Here is a 22,585-nt window from a genome sequence, read left to right as displayed (position 1 = left end):
CATGATATTCACTTATCTTCAATTTACTTTGCAACCAAAGCAATGTATAATTATTTGCTAACATTTGTCCTTTTTTGGTTCATTGTTGCAACATACTGTTCTTGCAACACACAGTATTTGGTTTGTAAGGAAAGCCAACAGTGAAGTCAGGATTTTCCACAATTGTCGCTACAAAGAGCATATGTTGATCCAGAAGAAAAGTGGAAGAGGAAATGATGGAAGCAGTTTTTAAAAGTACAGATTTCAGTAGTAACTGAAATTCATCTATCTCATCTTTCCCACTAAAATGTAAATTTTAAATTTGATTGTTTTATTTTTCATTTTCAATGGAAGGTATTATTTTATAAAATGTTTATAAAATGTTTATTTTATAAAATTAGTAAGCCCTGTCATTGTTTTATTTGAGATATAGATTAAATTATAATTATTAAAAATAGCATATTTCTTGCCCAACCCTAACCCCAATGAAATCATTAGTTTATGCATGGTAGGGAAGGGGACTGTCATACCAGAACCACCAAATAGGCTATTACATTGAACATTTATGTTAATCATATTTTGTATTTAATATATATATTACATTATTGTTACAGCTTATGCTTTTTTTTTCCAGCTCATGTTATATAGCTGTAGATGGTGTTCTTCAGGAATTTTTCCCAATGAAAAGATCCGGAACATAGGCATTTCTGCGCACATTGACTCAGGAAAGACTACATTAACTGAACGTGTACTATTTTATACAGGAAAGATAGCAGAAATGCATGAGGTATTTATGAATACATTGGTACTTATTATTATGTAATCCCATTGTTTCTGTTTTATTGGTGAATCTTCCAGAGTACAGAGGAAAACTTAAGATTACATGCATGCAGGGGCCATGAAATAAACAGAACATACAGGAATGTCAGAGGCAATATTTGACTCCATGTTATTAAAAATATAATGAAAGAGATGACCCCTGTATTTGTCCTCTTTTAAATTCTGAATTTTTTCATATCTTTGCTGCTGGATAAGATTGGAGTTTCATGTATGTCTTTCTGGTATATAAAGAGAGTATGATTGAACAAGTAAGACCATTGCTTTGTTTTTTTTATGAACAGAGTAATCCAATATGCAGTGTTCCAGGTGAAAAAGTAATTGCCCCCTTAATTTAATCAGTTCAGTTACAGAGATAACTAGGAGCCTTTGTGTGAGCACTTCACTAAACAATAGGCTGATTTGATGCTTGTTTCAGAAAGCACCTGTGTGGCCTTCTAGAGTTCTGGAGAATTTTTTCTTTGGACAAATGAATCAAAAGTGGGATTCTGGAGGGAGGGAGAGGGCTGCCTGAATGTTATATCTGACAGAAACCAAACATTCATTCACAATCTCATACCAACTGTCAAGTATGGAGACAGTAGTAACATGATATTAGAATGCTCTGCTGCTTCAGTGGGTGATTTTCCATGGTTGAAGTAATCACAAATTCAGCTTTTTAACCAGATAATTTTGTAGAAGACTATCAGCCCATTTGTCCATCAGCTAAAACTGAAGTGTAGGTGGGTGTCAAACATACAGATACATTTACAAGAAAATGGATGAAAAAAGTACAAATTCAGTTTTTTTTTAAAGGCCCAGATCAAAATTTCATAGAAGTGTAGCAGGACTTCAGCAAGCACTTCATGTTAGAAAATTTTCAGTTGCTACTGAATTGAAGCAGTTCACCATGGAGGAACGAGACAACATTCCTATACAACATTGGGAGAGATTGTTCGTTGAATGTAAAAGGGTGATTGGCAGATCATGTTTTGGATGACTGTTTATGAAATAAATGAAACAAGCATCAAACTTTGGTCCTGTTGTTCACACATGAAGCTTTGAATTCAGTGACAAATTTTTTTAAATTCCAAGAGAGGGTGAATATGTTTTATAATACTATAGAAAAATTGTTGCTTGATACTATCTGAAAATATGGGAATGCAGTGCATTGATTGTCTTGAATCCTTGTTTCATTTAAAGTTGACGTTTATACCCAACTTCAAGAATGAGCTGAAAAGATTGACTTTGCAGAAAAAAATGTTTTGAGGGCCCCTGAATTTCAGATTAGACTATTCAGTCTATCTTGAAACAGTAACACTGATGACGTGTTTACTTGCAAGTCCAATTCAGTGTATAAATCTTAAGTGGCCGGTGTTATGCTTCTCCTTGAAACATCTGTTCCCTATTAATCATCTGACCATTATGAATAAACGTGTGAAGGTTTCAGGCTTAATTGGCTTACTACCCAGTTAGATGTAAAATATTTCAGAATACATCAAAGCTGATATAATAATTGTACCTTGTCAGATAAAAACCAGTCATGAACTCTTCATTACTTTGTGACATTTTAAATCGTCCTTGAAAACAATTGCCCTTTTGTGACTTTTTAAATATTATCTATCTTCTCTCTCTTTCTCTCTTAAGATGTTTAGGATTAGATTTTGATCTGAAAAATCTGAGTAGAACTAAATTGTGCGACCTTCAGTAGCTCTTTATTTTATATAAAATGACATCAGTGCATATACAAAAACATTGATATGCTTTCTTTCATGTTAGGTAAAAGGGAAAGATGGGGTAGGGGCTGTCATGGACTCCATGGACTTGGAACGACAGCGAGGGATCACTATTCAGTCTGCCGCAACGTACACCTTGTGGAAAGGCACAAATATTAACATAATTGATACCCCAGGTAACGTGGTCCTTGCATACCATGTTCGGTTTTCCACATGGATCATTTCCATCTACTGTAAAGAAGATACCTGTTTTATACTTACAAATCTGGTTTGTGATCTTTTTTTTTAACTGTTTAGCAAATAGGATTGGCAGTATGAGGCTTCCCAGTAGACTGTTGTTAACCAGAATTCTTCTAAATATACATATAAAGTGGAACTTGAACTTCTTGTTCTTATTCATTTTAGCGTCTATTATTTCAGCTCACCAGTCACAGAAAGCCTGATTGTGGTAGTCTTGTATGGCCATCATGTCATTCAGCGACTTTTCCCAGTCTGATGACCTCCAAGTATGTTGGATTCACCCAGACTGAGAATTTAAGGGTTGTGGTCTAGACAGTGTGACGTAATGGTTAAGATATTGCCTAGGAGCAGAGAGACCCAGGTTCTAGTCCATTCTTAGACGCAGAAGCTCACTGGGTGGCCTTGGGCCATTCACGCACTCAGTCCAACCTACTTCACAAAGTTATTGTGGGAAAAAATAGGAGAGGAAATGCTGTATATGTTTTCTTGAGCTCCCAAATGAAAGGTGGAATAGACGTCTAATAAATAAATGCATATATTTAAAGATATCAGTTTGGAGCAATTACGTCATAGAGATTTCTGAAAGGGATTAGTTTGACAATATCCACTGAAATTCTTATTAACTATCTTCTAATGAGTATGAATGAGCATATATTGGCATGCAACTGTGAGTTTAGATTTAGTTCTTTCTCAGTTTTACTCAGTGTATCTCTTCCGTTTTTCCAGCAGCACTAATGTACCTTTTACTTTGGAAATTAGATTTCAGAAATCATTGGTAGCATGTCCACAATACTTTCTACAAAAATTTATTATTACTGTTGTGGGTTACACAGTCAACCAGATGTTTAGACTGGATTTGGCATTTTTGTCCACCTATCGAGTCCTGCCCAAGGACCTGGGATAGGCAGATGTTGTTGTGTGATGGTGTTGAAAGTATTGTCGCAGGATGTAAGCTGTTCCAAGTAAAGCTGCCTTTTGCAATTGACTGATGGTTTTTGTCAATGCTGATGGTGTTCAAGTGGCGCTCCAGATGTTTTGGGATTGCACCCAAGGCACCTAGAACTATTGGTACTATCTTTGCTTTTTTTTGCCATAATCATTCTACTTCTATTTGCAGCAGCAGGAGGAGGAGGAGGAGGGTGGTGATTTTGCCTGGCGGTGGCTGTTTTATCTCCTAAAAGCCTGAGATATGTTATGCTTATAGGGGAAGATTTGCTGATGGCTCTCTTCTGAGGTTAAAGATGAGTGGGAATTTAGATTTAAGTTATGTTCAAATCTCCACTCTGCTATGAGGCTCACTTAGGAGAACTGTCCTAGTCAGCTTCTGTCTCTCAGCCTATCTCCAGGGGGTGCTGTGAAGATATATTGGGTAGAAAGAGCCATGTATGCCAACTTAAGTTCTTTAATTAATTAAATCCCTAACATTTTCTAATTAAAGTTTTACTTTATACGTTTTTACTTCTCACATTATAAGGATTGTGTTTTTACTATCACATTTGCTTTGAAGTGGGCTTTTATTTCTTATTTCTCCCCCCCCCCCATGTTTGGTGCATTACTAGAATATGATTTTGATCTAAAAAGGTATATTATCTGGTAAATTAAAATCTGCTGTTAGTATAGTATGGTTAGTATACTAAATCTGCTGTTAGTATAGTATTCGGAGACTTAATTAGTGACATAATTAAATGTTGGTTTTGGCCTACATTTGTTGCTTGCCATTTCTGAAAGCCATGTAGAGTGGGAAATGTAGTGTAAATTCAGTAACAGCAGGGAATCTTAAGCTAGTTTAAAACTTTTATACAATTACTTCATTTTCAGGGCACGTTGATTTCACAATAGAAGTAGAAAGGTCACTGAGAGTTCTCGATGGAGCCATTCTCGTCTTGTGTGCTGTTGGAGGGGTTCAGTGCCAGACAATGACAGTGAACAAACAAATGAAGCGATACAATGTTCCGTTCTTGACCTTTATCAATAAATTGGATCGCACGGGCTCAAACCCAAACAGAGCAATACAACAACTAAGGTATGAGCTTCTAAATTTAAATACATCCCACCTACCAGTCCACTTTTCATTCAGTAAAAAAACAGCTCAAAATTATTAAACTACATTCATAATATACTTACATTTTGTGTATATCATGCTTCTTACATAGGGAGTGATTTGGGAACAGAACATTCCAGAGAACTCAAGAATATTCCATTTCTACTCTGGAACATGCCTTATTGGATTGGTTCAGCAGTTTCTGAAAATAAATCTTCTGAACCAAAAGCATTTCAGAGTGCCCCAGTCACAGTGTCTTGAATGAAATGGCATTGTCTAGAAGAAAAATGGAATAGTCTGAAGTTTCTGAATCAGTGAGCATTGCACATCTTTACTTTTAAAGATTATGTGTTACTATGCTTACTGATACATGCACAATGAATTGTAGGCCCTTCCTAATTAATTGTTTTCATTATTTATTTGAAATGGATATTAGACATTGCTGTGGAAAGCTTTGTTCCATATGCTGTTAAAGTCCGTGAATGATAGAATTTTTATTCTGTATCCTATATGTTATTTATGGTCAGGACACAAATGCTGATATCCTTTCATCCTTGTATAAAAACAGATCTGATCTAACTTAAAGTTCTAAAGAGCTGGCAGCATGATCCAAATCTTGCCATTGATAGTATTTCTGAACTTCTCTATATCATCTTTAAGTAAACCTGTATTTGAGTTGTATTTCATTCAGTACATGAATGAGTACTCCACCATTTAAAAGCTATTTCTGTATAATAAATCCTTAGTCTGTCATTTTTATCCTTATGTGACGAGAGACACTGGGGATGTGCTTACTGTCCTGTTCCTTCTGCCATATCTGTCCAATGTTTTCCCATGACAATTGGGAAAGGTGATGGGAACTTTGCTTTACACAATTCTACTCCATGAGGCTTTGAATGCCTGCACTGGACCTTTTTGTCAGAGAAAAGGATTCTGCCCTTGACATGCTAATGTTCTATGTGTAGTGAATTGCTTTCTGTGGAGCAGTGTCCAGTTATGGGAGTCCCCTCTTACAAGCTGTACTCTCAGATAGAGATACCCGCTCAGTGCAGTTTTAGGAGCAGCTTGTCTTAGAGTAATTTAATAGGATTGCTTCCTTGATCATCTGGTAGTTAGACTCGCAGCTATACTATTTACTTCCACCAAGCAATGTTTCATTTTCCTTTGGCAACCAGAAGGGCTAATTATCAATAATGATGATCAGCCTCTATAACCTGCCCAACTCAGAATCTTTTTGTATCCAGTGTTGCCATTTTGTGCAGTGGTTCACTGATCCTAGGTGACCATGTCTCTCTTTGGCAACCATGGCTCATATGTTCCTGATACATGAACACATTCATAAGAATACTACCATTAAGCTGGTATTGTTATCAGCAGCCAGCACCAGGGTTGCAGACCCTAACTCAATAAATATAAATATATGTGATTAGTGAAGGGATAACATTAATTCTGACCTTGCTCTGCTGATGTGTTTCATGTCTACTTTGAATACCAAAAATAATGATCCTCATTCTCTGAATAACTGCCCAGCACATAAATATGGCTCTTAGAGCCATAAAAATATCCCCTGGACCTATATGGATAATGAATGCGAACAGTTAGTAGTAATGAAATTTGTCAACAATCAGCCTTTGAAATGGATGTATTAAAGAGAGGCAAGATTGTATCTTATGATTCCATATGGACTAGGTTCAATTTGTTGCTAAAAAATTGCATGATAATGATCAAATGTAAAAGTTTAGTATGATCTTTACATTTGATTAGCTTGGTATTTTTATTATTATTTTTCTTTATTTTCCTTTTTTGTCTATTTGTAATGGTGTTTTTTCAGTTCATTTTATTTTTTTCTTGTCCCTTTGTTCTTTTTTAGTCCTTTTTATTTTATTTTAGTTTAGATTTTCTTTGCTATTTTGGCATATATATACTCATTTATTTGTACCTAATTAATATGGATTTTTTAAAGAAAATGTAATGCCTATAAAACTTAATAAAAATATAAATACCCTCCCCACCTCCCAAAACAAGTCAGTGATGCCTAGAGGGATACAGACAGAGGCTTAACATATGCAGTCTGAGTTTTGGATTGATTGGTCATTGACTGAAATAAAATTATTGAATTGTGAGCTGTCTTCCCAAAGGGCCAGTAGGTAAAGTAGTTAAATATCACTGTCCATTTGTATCAAGACTATTGTAACTCCCAGTAAGCTGATATAGCAATGATTTCCTCGCTATAGTGTACAGATAATTTCACTGCAAAATATGAAAAAAACTAAAGCCAGCTGCTTAATTGCAATATATAAATCTTCTGTTGTCAGATAATTATTCTGAATAAGTGATCAGTGAACACAGTAATTTCTTCCTTTTACGAGGTCAATTGGACAAAATGGTAGCTCTCTCTAAGACCAGGAACTTGTCTATGAATATAAATGTACAATTTCTCTAGTTTTGCCAAGGCTGTGTACCATCCAGAACTTAAAAGTGAGATGGAGAGTGACTAAATTTGAAATATAGATTAAATAAATAAATAAAAAAAACCTAGCATGAAAACATAAATCATGTAATAAAGTAATACTGCTGATGATCACCTGAAACAAATGCCACAGAATCAAAATGTAATGAAAGCATCCTAAACTTCTCAGCCACGATGTGACCTGTGATGGTTGCATTGTCTGAAACTTAGAGTTATTGAGGGTTGGGCAGCATACAAGTTTAATAAATTAGTAGTAGTAGTAGCTGCAGTAGCAGCAGCAGCAGCAGTAGTGTATTTGCTCATCTCACTCTTACCAGTTCCACCAATAGGTGATTATGTTTTTCTGAATAAAAAATGTAAACATTTAGAATGTTCTGTCAGTCAAGAATGTTGCAAATATTTACATTTAAGAATTTAAATATATCTCGTTTCACCTTTAAAATTAAAGCCCATTACCCTTTGTGTATATAATGTCCTCCTAGATGTGATGTCTCAAACTCTTAATTCATGCCAGATATGCAGAAGTTGTATCAGATCAGCAGGGGAAGATTGTGCTCCACTGCATTCAATGCCTAGAGAACAGAAGTCATGATGGAGAAGTCAGAGATTATCCCTGTCATTTTCATTTTCAACTTTAGAATCTTTAGAAAGATCCCCAATCATTATCCCAGGCTCAAGGGGCTTATAATGGAAGAAATAGACCTAATGGCTGTTTATAAGTGTGGCTTGAATAGAAATTGTATATATTTTTAATTTTTTACAGAACCAAGCTGAAGCAGAATGCTGCTTTTATTCAGATTCCTATGGGACTGGAGGGTGAATTCAGAGGAGTTGTTGATTTAATTGAAGAAAAAGCTATATACTTTGAAGGTGACTTTGGGTAAGGTGCTAAAATCTCCCAATGCAAACAGATTTTATCTCTGGATCTTGCTCCTGGGGTAGGGTTTTACTTCTAGAAGTAAACTTCAGTAATTTTGGTTATTCAGGAAAGACAAGCTAGGAATAGCACAGCCATTATATTTCTTATCTGTTAACCATAATGTATTATCTGGGTTCACACACTGTGTAGAGCTGTAATGTAATTTGTTTGACTTTGCCTTAACCTAAACAGGAATCCAGATATTGTGGTTTCTACATGGGGGGTTATAGTTTAAGACTGAGCATGAAACTTGCCGCTGTGATGATTAAAACAAACTGTGTATTAGACTGAACCTGGCCATTCTTCCTCCTGTTCAGCTCTCATTGTGAACTTCTTATGTTGATCTTAACCATCTTAGGAGGTTGCATTGGAACCCCCCATGTGTAACCACCATAAACAAAGAGTCTCCTCTTAACCAGATTTTCGAGTGTGTTAGAAAGTCCCTGTTAGCAAGCTCTTCTTTGTATTATTCAGTTTAAATTTAATATGTATATAATGGTTTTATTTGGATTTCGCACTAAACCCTATTGGCATGACATAATTGAGCCACAGTAAAGCTTGTAGTTACGTGCTTCCCCATTTCCTTTCCCATTGGGAAGGAGGAGTTAAAAGCTTTCAGTTACCTTATCACATTGTTTTTGTTGACTAATTGGTTAACTGTGGCTAGTTTTAAACAAACCAAGATTAATATTAAAGTTCTGGATCTGAGCAATGCAATAAACCATGCTTAGTAAAAACAAATAATTCCAGATTCTTCCTCCTTGAAAGAGGGATATGAACCCAAGGCATGGCTCATTATGTAGTTGTCCCCTCTTAATATAAGCCTTAATGCCATGTAGTTGTCCCCTCTTAATATAAGCCTTAATGCCATTTATCTTTCGAAAAGTGAGAAATGGGGGGGAAGCAAATTATCCCATGTTCTAGATGTCTTAATTATAATAGATTGGTGCATTCCATCCATGCTGGCTTCCAGGACTGTGATGTCTTAATAATTAAATACTGGATTTGGATACTCAGTCATGATTTCTTTTTATTGGCTAACAAAAAAGCTGCAGGAAACCAGAAGAGCAAAGCAGCTGGAGCACGCAGAAATGAGATCTAAGGCTACATATTGGTTTCCTTTAGATAAAATCACCACAGACTGTATGGCTGTAGATTTGTATAGCTGATAATTTACAAAAGCAGTTTCATAATGTCAGAATTCCATAAAATGGAAAAGTTAAATGTAAGAAAGACGAGAATCAAAACTTGTCAATTGGTATGTTTGCTGCTAGGGACTCTAAGTCTTTTCAAGCCAGCTGTCCAGAATACCAAGTTGTATGATTGAAGCTGAATATTGATGAGCTTTTTATTTTCCCTGTTTCTGTAGCCAGATTGTTAAATATGATGACATCCCTTCTGAGTTCAGAGCAGAGGCCACAGATCGCCGCCAGGAACTGATTGAATGTGTTGCAAACATAGATGAAAAACTTGGAGAGCTTTTTCTTGAAGAGAAGATCCCAACAGTGACTGATTTGAAGGTAAGAGAATATAATCATTCTTTTCTTTTTTGAAAACTTACCAAAAACCTTTGGAGTAAGTTTTCCTACTATTAGTGTAGAGCTGTATTATGCATATACAAAAGCAAAACAAAATGGGCACTTTCATAGGAATTACTGAAGAATAAGAACTTTGTAATAAAAATAATTTCACACTCTGTAATTTACATAACTTTAATGCTTTCTAAAACATAGTTTTATAAAAAATAGAGCAATTTGAGTATTTGAAGTATTTTTACTTCCTTATCTCAGTAATTGAATCAATGCAGATACACTGATAATAGTCTCAAATAACTAGTGACAAAGTTTTGGGGGATTCTGATGCACTATGCAGCATTCTGAGCCTTTCCTGGGTCTCTGCCACTGATGATTCCAAGCATTTGGTTGCTGTCTAGAGAAGCATTCCTTCTTTCTTAAAACAAAGCAAAACAAAAACCCAAACAGCGGTAGTTTTCTTGATCTTGAAACATAATTATAGAGATAGTAATAACAATTCAGTATAAAGCCACCTGAAAATTTATAAGATAGTTGAGTTTCTAAGCACTCTTCATCAGGCACAAGCAAACTGTTATGAAGCAAAGTTGACAGGAGGAGGATGGGAAGGAGGAAGGAAAATGTGGGTATGTTTGAATTATGTCTGGACTAGGTTATATTTTTCTATGGAGTGGAGAGCCATGATATTTACTATCTACAGAGGCAGTATTGAATTACACCAGGGACTGTGAAATTGGGTGCATTCAGGGCCAGGCATGACATCCATCCATGCTATTATTTGGCAGGTATGCCAAGATTCCCCTAACTCAGCATGCTTGCCCTTATGACTCCGGGGAGATCGAGACAATTCAACATGTCCTTTTTTATTGTACCTTTTAGAAGGATCTTCAAAAGGACATCCATACCCCTCTTTCACTAAGTGTACCTGGGAGAAGGGACAATTTTTACATGCACCATTTAATCTCTGACTCAAACCACAAACCACCTACACAGTAGCCAAATTTATTGTTGCAGCAGTTAAAATGAGGCAACAACTAATATCAAATATAGCAGGACAATTTTTTATTTTTCCTTTTCTTTTAACTGTTCAATTTTATCTGGTTATATGTATTGCTGATCTCTGATTGTAAATCAAGAATCTGGATTGGATTAGTCAGAGATCATGGGCTGCCTCCAACCAGTCCCAGATTCAATCCAAGTATCTTCAGAATGTCAAGGCAAGAAGGACTTCTGCTTCACTCCTTGGATTTCCATTGGCAGTACTAGACTAGATGGACCAAATGCAAATTTTGAATAGAGAACAATAGGCTTTGTACACCAATGATCAGTCTTGGGAAATTCATTTGCTCTGGAGTAGAGCCTTTCTTTCTGTGTTGTACAGAAAACATAAGAGTTTTCAAAATATTCCTTTAAATTCATGAAACTTGAATGGTGGTTTTCTGTGGCAACCAATCCTAAAAATAGTGACATTGTGTAGTGCTTAGAGCAACAGCTGCCAATGTAGTTTTGGTGGAATCCAAGCATGTCTTTCTTGCTTACTTATTTCACTCAGTTAGGCACTCCTCTATCCAGTTGTGTACACCAACCTGAAATTCTACTCAAAGACAGGATATTAATGCAGTGGTTGAAGGTGATAATAAGTTGTTGCAACAATAATGTTGGTGATACCCATTGATATTCCCCCACAGATCCTCCAGTTCCTTATTTCTCTATTCTGTTGGCATCCTCTACCTGCCAGTCTCAGTTTAGTCTACTTCACTTGCTTATTTTGAGTAAATAATTATCTGACTTAGCTTCAGCTATAAGTTAAGGTTGCCCAGGTGGAACATAAATTGCCCAACCAGCAAGAGGAAATATGACTGGACTGATGTTTGGAAGTTAAGATTTCAAGTTCAACACTTTTCTTGCAGGATAGTTGTAATGGTATATATGTAAAAGTAAAAGACAACTTTTAAAATTCTGGAAAATTTTAGCCAAGAAGTTATGACTACTGTCTTTTAATACTGTAGGAGGCTGATACAGCCAGCTTTCATTTGTTACTGCTTTGCATGTAGAAGTATCATATTTCATTACTTGTAAGAGTTGAACTAATTTGCAGCATTAGAAACTCTGTGTGTCTGCAATATCTTTCTCATGACAATTTGCTGCTATCCCAGGAAGCATTAAGCTTTTGCAACCAGTCATTAATAGCCACAAATGACTGGAGGGGAAGAAGCTGACTGAAGGAAGCCAGCTGTTTAGTGTGATAGACAAGGTTGTGACGGAACTTAGAGGTCAACATTTCCAATCTTTCTTTCCTGTCTAATGAGTATAAGTGTGATATTGGGACTTAAATATCTGCATTTGTTTCCCAGCAAATATCTAATGTTCTGTTGAAAGACTATTTTACTGCAGGTTTACTTGCAGGTAAAAATCCTTGATAGTTTATTTAATTGCTTCCCTCTTATAAATAAATTCAGGAATAAGTATAAATGGAAACTCTATCACTGCAGCTTAGTCTAGGACTGGATTTGGCTTGAAGACTTGATGAGCCTGGAAAATACAGGCTCTGGTATCTGGAAGTTATCTCCTGTTACCTTCTTAGAATTTGATGACTTGTAGTCTGGGAAACTGCTGCATGCTGGAGATTATGCAATCATTTGATGTTTGATTCTATCTCTTACATGACAATTAAGAGGTTAAGATCCATGTTAAATGCTCTTATATAATCATTTGGTACCAAGGGTCATATTACTCCAGAATTTCTGTTGGAGAACTAATTTGGAATCTCCACCTCAGTTGCCAGTTTGGAGAGTTACTAAACTACTTTGAGTATCTCGATATTTGCATACTTTGAAAATCCAGCAGAAATATGTACAGCCTGATCTTAGATATTTTAGTTTAGAAGTAACTATTTGAGTTCAGTAAGATATTCATTGGACTGTCATCTTAATTTGGGAAATGTCCAGACATTCACTCCACTCACTAAATTACTTGTGCCTTTTCATCTGTGCAAAACTAAAATCAGTACAAAACAGGATGGATCATCTTCAGCCTATTTCAGTCCTAAACATGTTTTGTTTCTTCACATAATGCATGTAGCTTGTAGAATTCATTACTACAAATACAGAAATGGATGTTTTGCTTAGGTTACATTAAAAAGAGTTTAGATAATGTTATGGAGACTAAATGCCTGTGAATTTAGAAGCAAAATGAGTTCACCCAAGTTTCTACAAACTCAGGTAACTTTGTATATTTTCAGGATTATATAAGTTTGTCAATTATATAATTTCAGTTCTAAGCATGGGATTGGTAAGTACTTGTGAACTTTCAGGTTGCAAAGAATGTTGAACTGCTAGTTGAGGATGAAAAAATAAAATAGGAAGACACCAAGAAGAGGCAAGAGTGAAAAAATGGAATTGTCCTGTGTTGGTTTAAAACAAGATGTTCTACCATTCTTCAGGGTGTCGGCATTTTTCAGAAGGAAGGAAAGAAAAAAGAATACCATTTCCTTTTACTCTGACTAGTAATTGCTCTCCATTATTTAAATACACTTTTTTCATCACCTGATGTTTGCTATTTTTAGCACAGCCATGGCCTGAATAAGACCATATGTCTCATCTTCCATCCTAGCTGAAACCTTTAGCAGGGTTACTCCTCTTGGGGACTAGAGAGAATGTAGAAGTATGTTGCTATGTATCCCTGTTGCCTATGCGGTGTAATAGAACTTCCACATTCACATGCCTTATAATGCTTGCAACAAAAACAAAGCAGAATTATGGCTTTTGTGTTATATTTATAAACTGCAGCATCTTGGGTGAGCCCTGTAGGATTTGGGAAGGTAACTTAGATAGTTCTTTAGAATCCAGGAGCATTTATTTAATGCAGATGTTTCTTTGAGCCCAGTTTATTAAAATAGTGTATATTATTTTAGCCTAAGTTTTGAAGCATTGCAGTAATCTATGCTTTTCTGCTTATTGGATGAAAAATACTTGTGAAAATCAGCAGGCAGTTGAATCCTCTGGCAGATGCAGTAGTCAGTTGCAAAAGCTGGCTTGGGTTTCCTCCAGCACAGCATATAACAAAGCTAGCTAATTATACATTGTTTAATAGATGTGAGAAAGATGAAAAATTGGGCTTGTTTGAGCTAATTTGTCCCAAGTGATCAATGTTTACACTGTGGCAGGCAGCCAGGTCATGATCTAAAGTATTTTTATGGAGAAACATGCTGGATATTTCTTACATTATTTTTAGCAGATGTTACAGGAGGTAGCAACACCAAAGCATTCTTGGCTGATCTCACAAAGCTAAGCAGGATGGGGCCTGGTTAGTACATTGATGAGAGGCCATTAGGAATTTTCAGGGCTATAGACTAAACTGGAAAGTAAAAAGTAAAAAAAATATGAGATGAAGGCTGTGGCAAACCACTTCTGCATTACTGCCAGAAAAGCAACATGGCCACTTAGTCATCAGTAACCAAGCTCTGCTTGCTCATTAAAGATCAAATGCTTAAATTACTGGCTTTTTGTTGCCATTAAATAATTTGTTGCTGAAATGAAAGTCTGGCTGATGTGCCACACCTAGAGAAGGCAGGTAACAAAAATAACTTGTCAAAATATAAGGGCAAAGATGAGGAGGAAGTTGAAACTGCTGGAACAGAAATAGATATTTCTAGTCAGTGTCTGTCTCATAGATATCATATGCAAGGGACAAAAAGAGATTTGAAACTAAAGAACTTAACCTGGACATTTTGAGAGTTAGCTCTCATGGTCAGAGGAGAACAACATGATATCTGATATATCTATTATCAGAACAAGAGACAGATGGAAAATCAGGCCTCCCACCTGAAAGAGAGGGCCATCTGACCCCTTGCATAGATCAGGCAGGAGAAGGAGATGCAAGAATCTGAACATTGATTTCACTATAAATAGGTCTTGCATTTGATGCACAGGAGTCATTGGAATGCTTATGTAATGGCTTCTTAGCCTTTCAACAAATGAAGTATCTACCAGAACTTCCTGCTGTCTTGTATGCTGTTTAATTGGTTCCCATCTAATCAGTCAGGAGAAGCTTGAGAAGATTTTAGATTCGGAGGCTTTAAAAATGCTAACTTTAGTAAACTAACATGAATTCAGAATCTTCACCCAACAGAGGGAACTTCAGATATGAATCATTGACTTCTGTGATTGGCAGACAGTATCAAATCATAGGATTGAGCAAGCCTAGATTCAGTGGTAGGAGTTTTTAGGTTTCATATCTTGCCTTTTTGCTTCATTTCAGCCTCCTTTGTAGTTCAGACTATTAACACTGGATATCTTGATCTAGAATTCACATCCTCTCAGTTAATATGTTCACAGCTCCTGTGTTGTCCTGAACTGAAGCTAAGCTCTTTCTTCAACTTCTACTGTCCTCTCAAACCTCTGATCTCTTGTTGAAGCTTGGAACTCCTGTACATTTCTTTTTGTTTAATATTTTTTTAATTATTCACACCATCTTCAATCAGATTTCCATGTTATATTCCAAAGGCAATTGCATCAAGTAGATGTGAAAAGGGTAATAGGTGTGTGCTGAATAAACTTAGCTACATCTTGAGAAAAAAAATCTCAGGGAAGTTTTTCTGTTTTTGTTAGTTTTTAAAATGAACATATGCCCAGTTTAAAAGATACAGGACTTATTGCCATTATGGTAAATGAAGCAACAGTTCTGCAATATTTTTCATATGCCAAGATGCAGATTTTTAATTTGGTGGAACAAGTAGTCTATCCTTTTCTGAATGCAAAAGGTTCTTATTAATGAAATATAAATGTTCTGGTACTTCCTAGCTTGCAATCAGAAGAACAACTCTCAATAAGACCTTCACACCTGTTCTGCTTGGAAGTGCCCTGAAGAATAAAGGGGTGCAACCTCTGTTGGATGCTGTTCTAGCATATCTCCCAAATCCATCAGAAGTGCAGAATTATGCATTACTCAACCAGGAGTAAGTACTAATAACGAAGGGGGGAGAAAACATCTTGTCTTTCTTGATATTGTTCCCCTTCAGATGTGATTGCATGGTTGTGAATCTGGGAATTTGTAATGCTAGCTCATCTGGGACAGTATCATATTATGGAAAGCTGATCTAGTTTTCTTGACTTTATACCACTGTTGCTTGGAGATGATAGGACATAATGAGGAACTGGATAGTGCAAATTACTTTCTTCCAGGATTTGAACTATTAATATTGCTTAAATTAAAATATATTACTCCAGTTATCATTGTAAAGAATCCTGAAATGGCTTACAAATCCAACTATTTTCCTACTCTATACATGTTTTAGCGAAACCTCCATTGAATTTTAAGTCAGTGTTAGGGCACTGACTTCTTAATTCTCTTGCTGACAACCATTTGATGGACAGGGGAAGTGGCTAACCATTTTCCTGATAATGAAGAAATATGCAGATGCTTGGAGCTAGTAATGTTTTGTAAAACATTGTCTGTTTTCTCAGGCTCTGAGAAGTCCATCTCTCATAGAATTGCTTATTGCAATTCTTTGGTTTACAAAAGCATTTTCTTTGAATGACTGGCACGGAGACATAGCCATTTTATGATATCCCAGGCATGTTTATAGAACACCTTGCACTGGGAAATGCCTGAAAATTGATGACATGGCACGGTCTTGACTCTACAGCTGCTCTCAAAGACTAAGAAAAGAAGTCATAAAGAGTCTGAAGTTCCAGTCAGTACTGCAGTACCTAGTCCTTCTTGCTTCTGTTAAACATAAAACTAAATCATACATGAGAGATATCCTTAGATTTGTAATATTGCAGAATTCCTTGCCTATAGATAAATAGACATGCCTGGGATATAGTTTATCAGGAAATAAGGAAAGGCTGGATTTGTCACACACCACATTTTTTAAAAAGTACATTTGAGATCCATTAGCATTGTGGCAGTTCCAGATCTAAAGCATGTTGTTGACTCATTCTTCAAAATGTCCCCAATTTAAACTTGAAGTGGCTACTACCAAAAGAAAAACTATGTTAGTTTTACCTAGAAAGCCCAGCCAAAATACTATGAAGTATGCTTCATGCTAGGTATAACTATAAAATCGTCTCCTGAGCTAATAGATACATCAGTGTAGCCTATAGGTGGCAGACAAATCAGAAACTGGATTGCTGATAGTTACTGTGCTTAGTGATAAATTGGTGAATAGGGCTTTATGGAGCTTCAGATTTTATTTGATTCAGAACTTGCAGGAAGATAAATGCAACACTTATCTGTGATTCATTTAGCAGCATGTTGTGACTTCTGTTGCAGCCATATCCTGGAAGCAAATACTGCTGCTTTAATGAATGACAGGTGCTACATATATACTCCCATGTGATTTGAAGCAGCTTTTCTGAATCAGATGAAAAGCATTGCACAGCCCATTCAAACAGCCATGTCATTTGCAGTTACAATGGTAGCTAGTTTAGATGAAGCTTTTTATAATAGTTCATCACTGGCCAAGAGAGTAGGTTACATTAAACCTCCCTGTGGTGGTGTTTTTTTCATGTGTTACAGCATAAAGATAGAACTTTTGTAGAGGCATATAAGATATCTTATGAAGGCGTTGTTTTTGGGGGGCCATCTCCAGAACACTGGCTTTGTAGCCTTTCATAGTTCTTTCAAATGGAAGATCTGTCAGAGACCAAAATAAATGACAGTATTACCTGCTGACAATACTCCTGCCCTACCATCTTCAGCTCTCTTACACTACTATTGTCCACCTCCACAGGACCTGATAGGACAAGCTGCATAGTGCTTGAATGCTAGTTCTTCATCTCACAGAGGTCTTCAGAGCTTGTGATAATGTACATTATGTTACCATGTACAATGAAGCTCCACAACAAGAACAGATTGATAAATACTTTTAGAATATTGATATTTAAACTACACTTTATTTTGCTGAAGGGATACGCCGGAAAAATCCAGGATTTTGCTAGGTTCTGCGAGAAATGATTCCCTGCCATTTTTGGGCCTGGCATTTAAACTTGAGGTAAGTTTGTTTATTTTTTTTAATTTAACAAAATATTTGCAATTACTGGAAAGGTATTTCCTCTGTGAAAATCAGAGTGTGGCCATTACACTAAGTAGACTTTTAAGGATATATTATGTTGCTTTGTGGGGAAGCCATACAACTTTTTTTACCCCTTGAGCTTTTGTTTTCTGCTTCTTCCAGGCTGGACGTTTTGGGCAGCTGACATATGTTCGTGTTTATCAAGGGATGCTAAAGAAAAGTAGCTATGTCTATAACACCAGGACTGGGAAAAAGACACGGGTGCAAAGGTTCGCTCGCATGCATGCAGACAAGCTGGAGGTGAGTGAGGGGTTAGGACATGCCATTTCCAATTCATGTAGCCTTTTTTAAGCAAGTGAACTCTCCTTCTTAGTCAGAAGATATAAATCAGGATGCGATTGCGTCCAATCTGTATCAAAGCAAGAGTGTTGACGAGAAGGACTTTCTAGTCAAATATGGTGGTAAGAGTACCTTATCTGCACAATGGGGACTACTTTCATATAACATTGACCGTACGTTTTCTTTTCTAACTTTAATGGAATATTCTGTTTTCAGTTTCTTCTCTGCTCACATCTGTCATACAGTAATGAACAGCAGGTGCCCTGGGGGATGAGAACAACTTGGCTTCTATTAGTTGCCTCCTGCACCCTCATTTTGGCTCTGATCAAAAGGAAGGTCATCTCCCCTTTCTAAGCTGCTCCCATGGTGAAAATAGCATAATATTTTGCATATATACTGTACGCAAGAGGGATTCAGAAATGTAAAAACATAAAGGAAGGTTCTGTTTCTTTGGTTAAAAAACAGTGAGAACTATTGAACAATAACAAGAATTAGCACAATAGAAAAATAGCTTCTGTTCAGAGGTACAATAATCTGTACTTGCCTACACAATGGTAATTTTTTTCATAAAGGCTTCTGATGTCTCTTTCATTTTCTTCTGATTGTCATCCTACCTACTCTACTCTTACACTGTCTCAGGGCCTTTTCCCACTGCTCATTTGATCACAATGTATTATGTACATTGTGTGGGGTGTAAAATTCTTTGGCTCTGATTTGCATATCTGCTTTGTTGGTACTTTGGTTCCTCTCCATGGAGAGGAATGGTTCAATAACACTTTGTTTCTCAGCTGAATAGAAGAGGAAGAAGAGATGGTTCATCAGAGAGTTGGCAAGATTATTTATTTAATGCAGCTTCCTGCTGCTGTAGAAAATTATCTGCTGCTTCATCTCTGGTCATCCTGTGTTTTTCAAGGGGAGTTCATCACCTTCCAAGACAGTCTGTTCCACTGTCCTTTTTCCATTCAAAATATGGAGAAGTTGCCTATCTAGGGTGTGGGCCCTTGAAGATCTAAGAAAGAATTAAGTTAATAGGTTTTTATTAAATCTTAGAGACCCCAACCTGTGTGCACCAATGTGCCTGACACAACCAACATGGGCACTTGTCAGGCTTTCCTGCCTCCATGACCTCTTTCAAAAGGATACCGTTTTCCCCCAAAAAATGGTAAATGGAAGGGTGACATGCTGCTAAGCTGTTCCAACCTCCATATCATCTTTGTGTTCAAAATGACTCTAGACATCATGTGACTCCCATTGACAGTCTTAGAAAATAGAAATAGCAGACACTGTTGCCTAATGCTGTGTTCTGAAATGTCCACAATTGCTTAGAAATTTTTTGAAAGGTTAAGCAGGGGTGTAGCAAGAGAATATTCTTGGAACTAAAGGCAGTGGGAGTGAGGCACTCCCTGGGATAGGTGTGTGGCTATGTATTTCTTTTTAAAAACTTATGGTATCTGTGGTGGGTATCTGTTAGTTAATATTTGTTTTCTGTAACATTGTTTGTTTGCTCTCTGAATTAGGTACAGTATTTTGCTTTATTTTGTGAATGCAAACAGGTGATTTGACATTTGAGTCAACCCTCATATTTAGGTTGCTGTCCAAATCAGTTTTTTTAATCTTACCAGTTTGTCTTCTGGTAAACAGATGATTTATGATTGGCTGCAGACACCATGGCAGCCAGTTTGTAAACAGGCCATCATCTCCCCATGGCAGGTGCTTTTTAAGACTGCCTGTGACAGGGTTTCAAAATTTGTAATGTACCCAGTATTGAAACAACATTGGGATTCTCTGATACAGTAGTACACTGTTCCATTGCTCTGGTGAAACAGTGCACTTATCTATACAAACGTATTTGAAATTCTGAAATTTTATGTTTAATATTGCGGAATCAAAACGAGTACATACAGGCACTAAAATTAGCTGAGCCAGCTTCTGTTCTTACTATTATACTTTACCATCTCTTCCCAAACACTATAAAAAGTATCTAAAACATTGTTTTACATTGCTAGGATGTGGAAGAGGTTTATGCAGGTGATATCTGTGCATTCTTTGGCATTGAATGTGCTAGTGGAGATACATTCTCAGAGAAAGCGAATAGTGACCTTTCTATGGTAAGTTCTTAACTGTTGCAGCTTTCTTTATATTTAATTCTTTAAAAAATTGATCCCAGTTTCCTCGTTTGTATAAATATGAATTTTCCAAAAGAGATTTTGAACATTTCAGATTTAGTGTATATGTGCACGTGTCAGTGTGTATATATGTGTGTATATATATGTCTCCCCTCTCCTAGTCCAAAACGTGCATGTGTGTGTAAGTGTATGCGTGTATGTAGCTGTACGTATGTGCATTTATCTATAAAAATACTAGCCTGCTTTATACAAACTTTTGAAAACATAAAGCATAACGTATTAAGCTTATAGAAATAGAAGTTCTGCACTGGTAGAATAGGAAGCGTAAGAAAAAACAAATCATGCATTGAATCTTGCTTGTTTTTGTCTTAAAAAGAGTATCAGAATGGTTTGTAGACGTTATGGTATTGGATTAGGACTAGGGAGTCCCAAGTTCAAATCTACCCTCAGTCGCTGGATGACTTTGGACCAACCACTAGGATTGTTCTAAGAGGAGGAAGTTCCTTCCTGAGTTCCTGGAGGAAAAGTAGGGTGTAATTATCAGACAGATACATAGATGGACATAAACCATGCTTTATATACAAGGCAATCTGACTTTCTCTAAAAGGGAAGTGTTTGGATAGCCTGTTTCAGAAAACACTCCCAGAGTTTGGGAAGAGGCTTGAGAGTTCTTTCTTTCAGCTCCTTGTGAAGATAGGAATGTGCAAACAAGGGAAATCTCACATTATTTTGCTTACAATATTATTCTTAGCCCATTTCACCTTTCCCAGTATAATGAAGGAAGTTGGGAAGTAAAAGCCTGGGGCTTGTTCCCAGTGTCTCTTTTCTCCCTCTCCCCAAGCCTTAAATTCTAATAAATATGCATCACCAACACAGTCCCTGGAGGAGGTGGAATTAATTCATATCTGACAGCAATTGAAATATTTTCTGAACTCTCTTAAACCAGTTAGGTTTACCACCATATCGGCATATGTTCAGTTAATCCCAGCTCCCTCAAAAGCATAAAAAGTAACATTTCCCATGAGTTGGGTTTAATTCCAGGTGACTTCCTGACTACATATGTTCATGTAGCTTTCATGGCGGTAATACAGCAGTGGTTTGCCACTGCGTTCTTCCAATATTTTGTTTAACCTTTCAGTCTTCCCTGCAGCCTTGGAATTTTTTCTTAATCTCATACTCAGATACTGACCACGTCCCACCCTGCTCAGCTTCTGTTGACATCAGCACATTTTAAATAAATTAAATAAATAAATAAATAATTCGGGTCTTACATTTTTGTTATATGCCTCAAAATGTGGTACATGAAGATCTTGTATTTGCATGTATATGACAGAAATGCCATTCAGCTTTTATTTGAAGAGGTTGTCCTTTCTACTAAACCAAGCACTGTGTTCATATGACTTTATTAGAGTGACATAAAAGGCATAGCATTTCGCAGATACACTTTTATAAAGTGAAAAGAAATGAAATGTGTAAACTTTCATGTATGTGATTTATTTGATACATTTTAATCAGTGCAGGATTGCGTGAAAGAGATTCAGTGACAAACAGCTTTCTCATTAACAGGTAGTAGCAAAACTAACCAATAAGTTACACAGCTTTAATTACAGTTGAGAGTGGGGGCAAAAGAGGGGAGAATATTGTTCAGTTCTTGAATATAACAGTAACTCCATTAACTCATATATGCTGCAGATTTAAACAAAACTTATGGTTAGTTGTGAACGTTCCTGATTCTGCAAATCGTTGTGCCCTATTTCTCTCTCCAGTGGCTGCCATAGATTTGTTTTAAGGTATAACCTGTGTCCTTTTTAATGAGAAACTAACCTAAAATAATCTATGGCTAGCTTTAAATTTGGTTGGTTGTTGGTGGATACAGACAAGCCTTAAATGTCAGAGGGAGCCAGTGGAAAGGCATGTAGGTGGCATGGAGAAGACAGTGGATCTGTTCAAGCATTTTCATGGCCCACTATAAACTAATAATAGAATAGAATAGAATAGAATAGAATAGAATAGAATAGAATAGAATAGAATAGAATAGAATAGAATAGAATAGAATAGAATAGAATAGAATAGAATAGAATAGAATAGAATAGAATAGAATAGAATAGAATAGAATATTGGCCAAGTATGTTAACATATAAGGAATTTGACTTCAGTGCAAAGAGCTCTCAGTGTGTTTGCATAGCATCAAGAATAAGAAGAATACTGATAACAACAGCAACAACATTATACTAAAAAACTATGCAGTCAGAAGAGAATTAGAGGAAAGATAGTACTGTGGCTATTAACTAACATATATTCATTTTTAAAAAGGAAAAGCTATTATCTAACACGTATTCACATTTACAGAGCATTATCAGTCATGTCTTA

At 36.4% G+C, this 22,585-nt stretch overlaps 1 protein-coding gene across 1 annotated transcript in view; it reads left to right on the top strand.

Annotated features, from left to right (window-relative positions):
• GFM1 (G elongation factor mitochondrial 1) overlaps positions 1-22,585 on the top strand; it is a 51,733-nt gene that overhangs the window by 1,718 nt on the left and 27,430 nt on the right. The window contains exons 2-10 of the mRNA XM_007432918.4: positions 614-766; positions 2,575-2,707; positions 4,590-4,794; positions 8,046-8,162; positions 9,571-9,721; positions 15,535-15,689; positions 17,645-17,729; positions 17,913-18,050; positions 20,096-20,197. Of these exons, the coding sequence (XP_007432980.1) occupies positions 614-766; positions 2,575-2,707; positions 4,590-4,794; positions 8,046-8,162; positions 9,571-9,721; positions 15,535-15,689; positions 17,645-17,729; positions 17,913-18,050; positions 20,096-20,197 (1,239 nt within the window). The remainder of the gene's footprint in view (positions 1-613; positions 767-2,574; positions 2,708-4,589; positions 4,795-8,045; positions 8,163-9,570; positions 9,722-15,534; positions 15,690-17,644; positions 17,730-17,912; positions 18,051-20,095; positions 20,198-22,585) is intronic.

Source organism: Python bivittatus, unplaced genomic scaffold (assembly GCF_059951505.1).
Source record: "Python bivittatus isolate LINGU-HERP-01145 unplaced genomic scaffold, Pbiv_v1 ctg000980_np1212, whole genome shotgun sequence".
NCBI classification, from domain to species: Eukaryota; Metazoa; Chordata; class Lepidosauria; order Squamata; family Pythonidae; genus Python; species Python bivittatus.
This window is presented reverse-complemented; position numbering and strand designations above follow the sequence as displayed.